The sequence below is a fragment of the Ostrea edulis genome, chromosome 3, assembly GCF_947568905.1.
Source record: "Ostrea edulis chromosome 3, xbOstEdul1.1, whole genome shotgun sequence".
Classification (NCBI taxonomy): domain Eukaryota; kingdom Metazoa; phylum Mollusca; class Bivalvia; order Ostreida; family Ostreidae; genus Ostrea; species Ostrea edulis.
This window is the reverse complement of record NC_079166.1, coordinates 26,105,550-26,118,237: the sequence shown is the minus strand read 5'-3', so window position 1 is coordinate 26,118,237 and position 12,688 is coordinate 26,105,550. Positions and strand designations below refer to the sequence as shown.

Here is a 12,688-nt window from a genome sequence, read left to right as displayed (position 1 = left end):
TGATACCGCCTATCAAACTCCATCAAAGAACTGAGGCTAAGTTCTTAATAAGACTTATATTTCAACAAATTTGTATTGAAAAACTCTCCACTACAGACTGCTAAATATGTAAATTATAACTACAGACAGCCAACATGGCCAATGCTCTTCAAAGTTAAATTTTAAAAACCACGACGTTTCTTAAATGTACTGTATATAAATTTTAAAGTGACCTGTAGGTTCGATGGGCCGGGTGATTTTTGTGCTAATTGTTTGTATTTATTTACAGAATTGATCACGAGTCTAACACGTGCCACTATAATAAGCTATGGACTATAGAACTTGGACATTTTCATATATTTATTTGTAGAGCTCTTGAACTAAGAACAGTCTATGATATGCAATTTGTATCGTCATTCTCCTTTTTTACTATCATTATACATGTACCATTGTATTTACATCTGCTATATGTCTTTGTAAGAATTGGCCGTTTATTTTCAGCTTTGTAATTATTATCCATGTTCAATTTTGTTATAATGCTATAAGATGTATGTTTTTTGCAATAAAGAAAGTTTCGTTAATACTTCCAACACGCAAAACCAATAGAATTGTGAAATAAAACTTTTACGAATGTCGCTTTTGGTTACTGATACTCTTCATTGCCTGCCGTCACGGTATATACTCTGATCTCCATTACCAAATAGCCTGCGAGGGCAAACACCAATACTTACATCTTAGTGGCCTGCGAGGGCAGGTCTAGGGGAAATGCCGGCTCCTGGCGCCCCGAGCACGTCACCGTAAGGCCGCCGGACTCTGTCGCACACCTACACCCACTATTCGCCCTCTGACACACAGTGTTTGTCAGTGAATTAGAAATTCCTCCCTGTATCGGGACGCAGAACAACACAGCAACACACAAAACACAAAACGTAACTTGATAAGTCATCGCTGGGGTGTCGGAGTAGTATTTGGGTTATTTTTTCCCTGGGGTATCACTATAACAAAATGATTTTTCCTTAGTCGTGTTTATCAATCCAAAGGTATGTTGTTCGTGTTGATTTGGTATCTTTACTCTGTATTCAGTATCGCATCCTTAAGAATGCATCTTCTCCTGAAAACGACACTTGCTTCGGAATGTTTCTTGAGATTGGTTAAATCCGATCCACGAATGTCACTGATGAGTCGGGGAGTGGGAGGGGCCAGTACCGTAATCCCAAGATAAACAGCCCTTCCTCAGATTCGACAGTCGTTTAACGTACTCCAAGATTCTTATCATAAATTGGCCTGCAATGATAATAGTGGAAAACTCGTTAAATATCAACTAAATATTTATTCTAACGGAATGTCATTGAGTTTGCATGGTCAATTGTCCAATGCTATTGCACTACTAAATGTTTTCTCTTCAGAAGCATGATTAGCGTACGGTCAATAAATTTCCTTAAGTAATACGTACATGCATATAAAAGAAACGACACTTCCGAACCAACCTCTTGATCGATAGAAGTCAGATTATATAGCCGTAGTCTCTAAATTTTTGTAACGAGGTTCCATGAAGACAGTGCGACCTGGCGGAATTTTGCGGGTTTACAATTTTTCGGCGTCTCTTTAGCTTTTATCTACGACACGGGTAACGCGGGCATTACGTAGAAATGCAATTTGTTAATTGTCAATAAGATACTCTGACCGTCCAAAATATCTCCGACACATCAAGCCGAAAAATTTCAGACGTTTAACGTTTAGTTTCAAAGAATGTAAACGCAATGTTGATTTTTTCCTAACCAGCGAAGTGAAATAGGTGTGTAAATATAGATAAAAAAAACTGCTCCGGTATCTTTACCATCCACAAATAACGAGAAAGAAGTTCGAAGCAATGTGTCAATTCGATGACACAATATCAGATTGTTAGACATACTGGGAAAATAGGTAAACCATCAAATTTCATTACAGATCGTTCTGCACTCAAAACTCAGCCTTCTCCGATCGTTCATGAAATTGCACATTTAACATCCGCAATCATGCGGCTTCCGTGTATGAACAGAAAATAATTTTTAAAAAATACAAATATTCAAATCACAAATTATCTATGGATGAAAATGATTTATGCCAGGACTATTTCAATCATGAATATTAAGATCATGTTACGGAAAAGCATTACCTCTAAATTTGCGTTCACTGCAACGGCTAAATCACTAAATCATATAGGTGTTTAAGTTACCCAGGGTTGTTTCATGCCCTCCATAACGTTTGAATTCGGGCACCTGTTTGTAATTTATTTCCCTAATTTGCTTGATTCCGCATCACATTTTTTGGTGGGGGTGTATCGGATACATTATAAGAAATGTCACTCCTGTTTCTGAATAACAGCTTCACCTAACAAAGGAGAAATGTGATTCATCCCATTAGCGGAGATATTTTCTTATCGGATTTAGAAATGCGTAACATTTTCCTTATACTGATTTTATTTTGTTTTCATTTGCAAGTAAGCAATGAGAGAAAATCACAATGTAAACTTCAATACACGTTACAGCGTGCACTGTTATCTTTTAAACAAAGTTATGGCCATAATTGTTTTTTTTTTTTTCGGTGGGATCTGGGTTAGAATACACTGTACGTCCTCAGTACCGCTTGCTTGTCGTAAGAGGCGACGGAATGGGGCGGTCCTTCGGATGATACCGCAAAAACCGAGGCCTTGGGTCATAGCAGGTGTGGCATGATAAAGATCCCTTCCTGCTCAAAGGCCGTAAGCACCGAGCATAGGCCGAAATTTTCCATCGGCAATGGTGACATCACCAGATGAACGAACAATTCTCGAGAGGGACGTTAAACAGTATACAGTCATCATTTTTTTAAAGAGAGCGAATTGGGGAGGTGGGAGGGGGGGGGGGTGTGTTAGATCATTGCATTGTCCGTCGGACTAACTACTTAGGTTATTTGTACAATGTAATCAGGTATCAACTCGGCAGTTTACTTGATCACTTTTGTCAGAAAACGTTAGAATATTAAGTTTATTGTTTTCCTTTATTGTGTATTTAAAAAAAAGAAAAGAAACCATTAAGTTCAGTTAAAAATAACAGCACAGAATTGATACACATGTACATGTATTTTGATGGGGAAATTTATAAATGTTTCTTAAAAATTTAGCAAAATGTTTAAAATATTTTGTGAAGTCACTAATTAATGCTTGTTTCACTAAAGATAAGGGTTCTATTATTTAAGTCCAATGCGATATTTCTTTTTCAAATGGCAAAAACAGGTAAAATTTCTTATAAATTGTTGTAGATTATAAATGATGTATCGTTTTTTGTTGTTGTTGTTTTTTTTTTTTGTTTTTTTTTTTTTTTACAAACGTACAGAACTAAGATTTTGACTTATATACTCCATACATAGCATTAGTGGTAGTTTATATGAGATGAATAAACCGAAACCATTGTAATTTACTATTTCGTGTTTTACACTGTGCTTGCAATCTCGTCTTGTAATCTCGTTCATTGGTCTCCACCCGTGAAATCACGGACTCATATGAAAATCAGTATGAAATATCTCGGCTTGCCTGTTTCAGGGGATTAGGTTTCCTCCAAATAGATATTTTGACCTATGGTCCGTGCAGGTCTATCGAGTATTATGATTACCCTTTGCCCAGTAACTGCATATCTAGCTTTAAGAAATAAATGATAAGTAAATAATTATAAAGCGATCTTTGTTTTGGGGTTTAATGCTGGGTTGAAACCTCCTACACCATTCATGTAGCTGTCTTCTTTAGTAATTGTAATGGGTATGTTTTTTTTTTTACAAGGTATAGGACAATCTTCTCATTGAGTCCGTATATATCTGATAAGCTAATTCTCCCACATTCAATTAATTTGTATATTCACCCCAAACCAGATCACTGGTACAAATAAATATATACAAAAGTCACAGGTAAGGGTCACAAAATATACAAGTATGTATTGAAAAATAAACAAACAGTAGGTATAGGTTTGATTGATATTGGCCCCGTGGTTCTGGAGAAGGGGATAAAAATGTGAAATGTGTACAGACAGACGGACGACGGAGAACGGGTGATCAGCTAAAAACACACAAACATACCATAGGTGTAGAACATTAATTCAGGAAGAGCAGGCAGCACTAAACGTTTTCTGAACAAGGATACAGGTAAGTAAATCGTTTATTATAGAGACACATTAACACATTTTCCCAATGATTTTAAAAACCTTTCGATTGTAAAATGCAATGTCAGAAAATTACCCGAATCCTCGGATATTTCATCATGAAATTTGATATGACAATAATCATTATTACCTAACTTTTATAACTACCCCTCCAGAATTCACTACAGAGGAACAGTGCGCCCACTCATTTTATTTCAAACATTGCTTTCCCCGATTCGTCAGTAAAATAAGTGTTAATAGAGCAGGAAAGGTTTGGATTCTGTTATTGAAAATATTGGAATACATTCTTTCCGTTTTTCTTTCGTTTCATTCAAGTCATTTAAATTCTGACATTTTACAGAAAATATTCTAATTTCTGACATATTTGATCAATTTTACACATCCTATATTAAAATTTCCCCTTCGGTGTTTACACTGGGTGTACACAGTATAACTGTATACAGTGACACTGCCCTGTGAAACAAGTAGAGAATAGGTAGAGAATAGTAGGAGGAAAGTTAAACTGACGATAAGCGTAACAGTGTTACCAGTAAGTGTACATGTACATATATATTAGAATTATATAATCACGTTAGTTCCCTTCGAAGTTTCTTTGTAATGAATTTATGAACATAATCTCTTAATATGATATATGCGTGAACGTATTTTTTGCGCAGTAAGGGATCCAATACTCTGAAATTTTATTATTATTATTATTATTATTTATAAAATGCTAGCAGTGCGAACATAAAAAACAAAATAACCATGCGAATTTGTGCTATTTTTATTCAGGTGTCCTTCTCTTAACATTCATCACAAAAGCATCGCTTCACGTGTCTAATTTGCATGTTTATTAATCGCGAAAATCAACTGATCATCTGAGTGTGAACTAGCTACTTTTATTCCACAAAATGGCTCAGAAATGCTTTTATATTCAATAGTGATATGCTGTTGGTTTTAATCTTTTTTTTGTAAAACACAGAATACGAGACCAAGCATTTAATTTTTCTCTCTCATGTGCGTCGACTGCTATCGCTCAAACTTCAACTTCTCTCCCCACAAACCTCACCTCCTAATATGATTTCTTAAATATTTGTTTCATAAAGCATCCTAAAGCATACTAAAAATACCATTGCCAATTTTTTAAAAATCCTGAATTCTTTTCCTAGCCTGTCATTAATCGTATTAACACATGGTACTAAAGTTTTAAACGCTAAACAAAATACCGATACCGACGAAGAAAAACACCTTACACTATATATATAATTAATACAGAAAATTTGTCAGCGAGGTCTTGACGAAATAGACATACCTCGTACGGTCCTTATGGAATAATATTAGCCATATGTTCCATTCTGTGGTGTACTTCCACCGAAATAATGAATTCGTGATCCCAAGAGAAAACTTAATTCTGAATCGTTACCGTGTTTAGACCAGTGGATCGGGCGGTCACGTCTAGGATTTACAAACGCGTTCACTCGACTGGAACCGTGCGAGCGGGCTTCGTCATCCCGATCACGAAACTATTGTGGCTCAAAAATAAGTAAAGGCTGAGATTTGAAAACTTTCTACCTATCGAATAGCCACCCACATCGCGTAAATTTCATAAATTACCGTTTCTGTACAATACACTGCGTGTTTATTTCAATGACCTGGTCGTACCATTTTATACCTGTAATGGTTATTAGAGATATTTTTCGTGTGCTTGGATTGGAATATTTAGAGCAGGCAATTTTTTTTTTACTTTTACATCTCCGTTTATAGCGCTACCTTTTTTTTATTGTTGCAAAAACCTTTTTAGTATCGTAAAAACGTAGTGAATGTGACCACGCCTATTTCGGAAACGGAAGGCACACATATTAATCACGGCCTCTTCAGATGGATGACCTCAATATTTCACACACTTTCTTAAATTCAAAACCAAAGAATGTCATATTTTATCATTGAGTTTCAATCAGGGCGTTTCAGTTTAATTTGTTTGTAAATTGGGTTTATCTATTTTCAACACTAAATTTTTTTAATTTATTGGAACTATTTATACAAATTAAAAATAATGGGAGGTATAGAAAATTTAACAAAGTTTAGGTATAAGTTTGAAATCTTCTAAAAAAAACTAATAATTGACTTATTTTCATTAATGCATATGCTAGAATAAATGAATAAATAAATAATAGTAAAAAGAATATGACTGGGGTGAAATGAGAACGTGCGTTAGTCTAAGAAACACGTCATTTCACAAGAGCTTTAATTCTGAACGAAAGTTCCCTTGATGGGAAATATTTACATTAAATATAACGATCAGCATAGAGAGGCTATCAATACAGCGATTGGATCGGGCCTGTCCCTTAAAATGTCGATCTCAATATCCTTGGAGTATGAGATAATTCTCTCTTTGGTAAATACTTAATTAAGTTTATATGTTTGAATATGAAATCGGATGCGAAAAAGAAATCCTCTACGTTCAATCAATTTATACCTCAGACAATAAATCAAATCATAATCAATAATTTCTTTCAAATAGTCGAAATATATAATGATTATCTTACTTTTAATTGCCAAGGAATCAATTCGAACTATTGCAAAAATTACTCTGAATTTGTCCTGCGTTTATGGATTGTTTGATAATGTTTCGTTTTGTTGAGGAGCCTTGTTACATCAATAATGGTAGAATATTTACCTGTGAATAAATACCTCGGTATTAAATGGGCGGCCGTGGTGGACCTTCATCAGATAGGTAGATATTATAGCAAGATTATAACCGAGCGATTCGTTGCCCTCAATTGCTTGTTGATTTTAGGCATTGGAAAGCAATTTAATTGACGTAGATCACATCCAAAAATCAAACTAACGCACGGAGTAAATACAGAAATATTTTCAGTTTGATTACATCTTCAAATAGCAAGAAATAAACAGACTTTGTTGGATAAAATCAACAATGTCTTTATTTTTTGGTCATCCCATTTTTGCACCAAAATCAAAAATAATATTTTATTTTTCTTCATATCGCATGTCTATGCACGTTGAAAAACTGGATCCGTAAAAAAAAAAAAAAACCAAAAAAAACAACAACCCACAACCCCCCCCCCCCAATATAAAAACACAACAACAACAAAAAACAGGAGACATTTGCACCCATCAACTCATTAACTGCACAGATAAGTGTTGGCACATTCATGATATATGTTGTTAAACAGAAATCCGCTTTTAGAAAGCAGGTGTTCTCCGAGAGAAGACTTAGAGTAAATACGGGTTATAATCCCGGACAGTGTGGGGTCATTCTTTGCTCTACCGCTCGTCTTGAACAAGATCAAAATTTCGCTATTCATTATGATTACAGTCAAATGTAGAATTCCCATGGCATCCATTTTATGTCCAACAATACAATTTTTTAAAATAAATGAAATTGATTCAAGATTTCCGATTTGAAATTATTCATATCATCACAACTGCGCAATATGGTATGGGGAGGTTCAGGTTTTGTTAACAATTTAATCGATGAATTGCATGTAACACATGGAATGCATGACGTGAATATAACCTTGTTTGACCTTTACCCTCGTCGTTTTTTGTAAGTCTGGTTCGCTATTTATTATTTCAGAGTATTTTGGTTTTTTTTAAATATCCAGAAATTGTCACATTGTGTTTCCTCATGTTTTGGGTAGTTGATTCAAAGTATCACCAATTTGTGTCTTTTAATTATTTATGATGGTTTTAGAATGATTTTGAAACTTATTTCAATTTTAAATCTATAAATTAATAAGTATTTGAATTTAATACAATCAATGGTGACATGGGAGGATCCAAGGATTTTTGAAAGGGGAGGGGGGGGGGTAGACTACGGTATTAGTTTTAGTTTTCAAAGGGATGGGGGTCCACGATCAAAATGTGTTATTCCCCCTCCCTTTTAGCAAACTATTCTGACGACAGAGGGGGCGGGTCCACCCCAGGACCACTTTCTGGATCTGCCACTAGGTGATATATTCTTTGAAGTGTACTTGCATTCTTGAAATGTCAGCACAATTTGGAGAAAAAAGTTGATTACCTACACTATTGTTAATTCAGTCGCATGAATATCAGCTACTCAATGAAAATGATCGCTTATGCATGTGTTATTGAAACAACGCACTCAAAAGAATAAACAATGTTATTATAAGCGATAAGAGATATATCTCTTGATGAAATACATTAAATAATGGAATAAACAATGTTTAACGTAAAGCTGCAAAATGCATGATTCGAGAGTTGCTTAAAAAAATCATTGCGGTTTTAATACTGCAAAATAGGGACTCGATATCTACATTCAACAAATAAATGCATGTATCATTCTTAGGCCAAATTGTAGGAAATTAACTCATAAACACTTACATGTGTAATTCTTTATTCAAAATGATACGTGACTTCAGAATGATTTTTTCTTGTTTGTATTGATTTGCATGGCTGGCTGTAGAAATCAACAATGATTAAACTATGCCACATGGATAGACATGACGTTTCTGAGTTCTGCAGTATAGGTAACAGAAATAAATAATAAAACATTGACCCTTATATCAAGCGTTAGGTCGCCTACTTCTAGTGTAGCAACGCCTCCCCCGTGTCGTATCTGTTATAATGTCACATCACGAACTCGATGCAATCAAAAGAGGTGTATTTATTTATACAACTGCACGTTAGAGCATTTCACCACACCACCCCCTTCTCTCTCTCTTTCTCCGCGAAAAAAAAAAACCGCCTTTTGTGTCTGTCAGAAGGTGATTGTTCACCTCTCTGTATCTGTCACGCTCCTTTTGAATTTTTTGGAATGGTATAAAAGTTTGTCGTTTGTACACCTTTTGTATGGTAAAAAGGTGTCCAAAAGTGGACCACTTTTGGACACCTTTTACTTACAAAGACAAACAAAATGTGTTCTTTCCATCATCTCTCACAGCAACAAAATGTGAACTTTTTGCACCTATTCCATCCGTTATATACTACCTTTTTATACCGATTGTTAGACCGTTCTTGACACACTGATTTTGACTACGGATAACTCCGTTTACCTGATCAAGATATAGGACTCACAGCGGGCGTGACATTGGCAACTTGATTGTTTGGGACTTAGTTATATGTGGCATGATCAAAATAACTTAAATAGCCATGTTTGTTTGCCAATAATACAACAAAAATTGAAACATAATTTTATTCAAAATTTACATAGCAACATGCAGTATGAATCAAAATGCACTATTTACAAACATTTGGTTGATAATTTTTGCTTGCAATATTACCTAGAAAAATCTATTCCTAAATTGTACAAAAAGGGTATTTCCAAAATAAGGTTATCATCACATAATTTATCCATAGAAACTGGCAGACATTAAAATAAGGTTTTGTAAAACATGTATCACTGAAATTGAGGATGAATACCACTTTTTGTTAGTCTGTCCTGTATATTGTCAGATTAGAACCATGTTAGTGAAAAAGTATTACTGGAGTAAACCCTCCATGTTCAAATTTATACATGTACAACAATTAAGTGTGAACAATGTTAAAGAACTTTGTAACTCAGGAAAATTTATTGTAAAGCTCTTGAACTAAGAACAGTCCATAATATGTAATTTGTATCGTCATTCTCCCCCTTTTTTTATTATCATTATACTATTGTATTTACTATATACTATTGTATGCTAGATGTCTTTGTAAGAATTGGCCGTTTATTTTCAGCTTTGTAATTATTATCCATGTTCAATTTTGTTATAATGCTATAGGATGTATGTCTTTCGCAATAAAGGTTTAATATTAGACCGGTCGACAGGGGATGCTTACTTCTCCTAGGCACCTGATTCCACCTCTGGTATATCCAGGGGCCTGTGTTTGTCAAACTCTTTTGTATTGCTTATAGGCGTTACGAGATTCATCACTGTTCGTTATCTTCACGTTTTCCATGACCAATCACATAATTTGACTTTAAGTGCTAAACATTTTTTTTTTATTGATGAATTAAAAAAATGACATTTCCCCGTCAAAATTACACATATATTGTGGATGTTCAACGCACCTCTCCACGCTACACATTGTGTACTGAAGTACATGTTTTAAATGTCGTAAATAAAAAGTACTTCAGTACATAGGATGCACTGAACATTTAATGAGGTATGCTACACCAGAGAAATTTGATACGAATGAGAAGTGGGGGATATGTACAAAAAATTTTTGAAATTGAAAACTTTCAGATTTACTTAATTAGTCCAAAAATGCAGTTTTAATAAAAAGCAGTCTGAAAAAATTTAATAAAACTCCTGCTGGATTCGAACCCGCGATCTACCGGTTAGTAGTCGACGTGCTGACCTACTTAGTTACTCAGCTAGGTGATTTATTTTAAATGAATAGGCAAATATTGCTCAAATTTATATTTTCATCCATGTTTTAAAAGGAAGTCAGACATTATGACGATGTAGAGTACATCCTTAATAAAATGTGATCTACATAGGAGTTTACAAATGTATTGTTGCTCTACTTTGCATTATCAGTGATATTCTTTTCCTAGCATCTTCTGATTTTTCTCATTTTAGGCCAGCTCATACACTCGGACTCGGACTGATTGTAGCGGTCAGCCGAGTTCGATCGCCGGTGTCCAGGTAGACAGCTCAGTTGATAAAGCTCCTGACTAGAGATTCAGGAGGCCCGGGTACAGATCCCGGTCTGGTTCGTTGCATTTTCTCCCTGTTACAATGTGGATTAATTACCCTGGGAATAATGAAAATAATACGATTTTACATTTGCATTGTCCACACGAGTTGACCCGAATTTGCGCGTTTGGGGCTAACAATAAATGTGCGGTGGGCTCAACGTATCGTCATACCGCTAACTGATAAAGAAATGTTATAGATGTTATGTGGTTATTTGTTTATTATACATGTTTAGTAAGTTGTTTTGTAGATATTACATAAGCAGGTTACCTGAAGTTTCTTTGTTTATTCTGACTTTCATCCATCGTCGGAATGAGTAGGAATGAATGGACCCACGGATGATGGAGAGAGGAACGAAGTGTAATCAACCGTGGGTTTCCGACGTTGACTTTCATCATGCTGCATCCCGGAGTATTTAGCCTAGTGACCCAGTCTCAATCATGATGTGACTATCCATGTAAATAGTTTCATCATAATTTGTATGATCTTTGATGGAAAATGTAACCAAATGACCACGTTCGAAATTTTAATTCGGGACGATGAGAGGATGATGATGACAGGAAGTACGTGTGTGTGTATTACAACACTGACAGGAAGTCTGTAACCACCACATCCAACGGAAAGAAAGGCATGTAATCACAGCATTTTGTCATGAATATTACATAAGTCATATACGCTAGGCCTAGATCTGATTAACGAAAAAACAATCTTTGATAATTGTGTGTTTGAAGAGGATATTTTAATGACTGAATAACATGATTACTAAAATCTCTTTCATCGTTTTTCTCCTTCCAGATAGATGTCTATATACATGCACCAATAAGATTGTCCTACATTGTCATGAAAAGTGAAGATAACGAACAGTGATTAATCTCATAACTCCAATATGGCATACAAAACAGAGAGTTGGGCTTGATCGAGCGTGTAAATCCTCTCACTGATTAGCCGTGTGGTTTCAATAAATTGACTATGCTATGCCATTCTTGCAATGTGATTGGTCATTGGCACCAATGAAATCTGAGATGTCTCATCCAAACGTTTACACGCTCGATCAAGCGAGGTGTCATGGTGTTACAGGCTTTACTTAGAACTGTTCTCAGCGACCAATCACAATGACCAACTCGCTGAACCAGTCAGTGAGTGAAATTTTCACGCTCTGTCAGCATTGGTACGATAGTATTGTGGGTATAATAGCTTTCTACGTTCATTTGACGCTGTAACATTTGTTGTCGTCACCCCTCAGTGAGCACGGTGCTCCTGATCTGACATTTCCTTTTCCTGTTAGTGTACGAACTTCGCTACGATTGACCTACGTTTTCCAGCTACGAATCTTCCTATTATCTGTACTCTATGGAATTTCGATAAGGCGTTTGGGTCTGTTTTAATCTATAGTGTATTGACGCACGGCGGCAATTAATATGCACTTAGGTGACACTGCTGTTCGCTTCAATTAAGTGATTTTACTGTTAAACTAACTCTCTATCACTATCAGTGCTGCATTATTTACCGTCTAACTATGTAAATTCCATAAAATAAACCATTAATAATATTCCCGTTCAAATGAAGACTTCTATGGCGCAATATTTTATCTCCTGAAATTGAAGAGTTCCTATTTTTTTTTTTTTGAATTAGCGAAATGCAAGTAGGTATGTAGAGATACGATGTATCAGTAACTAGATAAAGCTGACTATAGGAACTCTTGAATTCCAGGAGATAAAATATTGTGCCATGGAAATCTTCATTTGAACGGAAAATGTAGTGCCTGTTTTCATTTTTGGGATGTTTATACCTAAATGGTATGTAATACAGCATTGATAGTGATAGAGAGTTAGTTTAATAGTCAAATCACTTATTTGAAGCGAACAGCAGTGTCACCTAGGTGCATTTTAATTGCTA

The 12,688-nt window shown here is 35.3% G+C and overlaps 1 protein-coding gene and 1 long non-coding RNA gene across 3 annotated transcripts in view; both read right to left on the bottom strand.

Moving 5' to 3' along the window:
* Positions 1-5,637, bottom strand: part of LOC125675431 (adhesion G-protein coupled receptor G2-like) — a 30,897-nt gene extending 25,260 nt beyond the window's left edge. Inside the window, exons 1-2 of one of the 2 annotated variants that reach the window (XM_048913078.2) lie at positions 5,440-5,637; positions 711-1,263 (exon numbers count right to left, since the gene is read on the bottom strand). In XM_048913078.2, the coding sequence (XP_048769035.2) occupies positions 711-925 (215 nt within the window). In that variant the 5' untranslated portion in view covers positions 926-1,263; positions 5,440-5,637. The remainder of the gene's footprint in view (positions 1-710; positions 1,264-5,439) is intronic. The other variant, XM_048913077.2, reaches the window with a different exon arrangement.
* Positions 5,638-9,289: 3,652 nt separating this feature from the next.
* On the bottom strand, positions 9,290-11,519 carry LOC130053305 (uncharacterized). The gene is made up of 2 exons (XR_008801850.1): positions 11,063-11,519; positions 9,290-10,850 (listed from the first exon to the last, which is right to left on the bottom strand). It is a non-coding gene; the product is annotated as an uncharacterized LOC130053305 (long non-coding RNA).
* Positions 11,520-12,688: the final 1,169 nt, after the last annotated feature.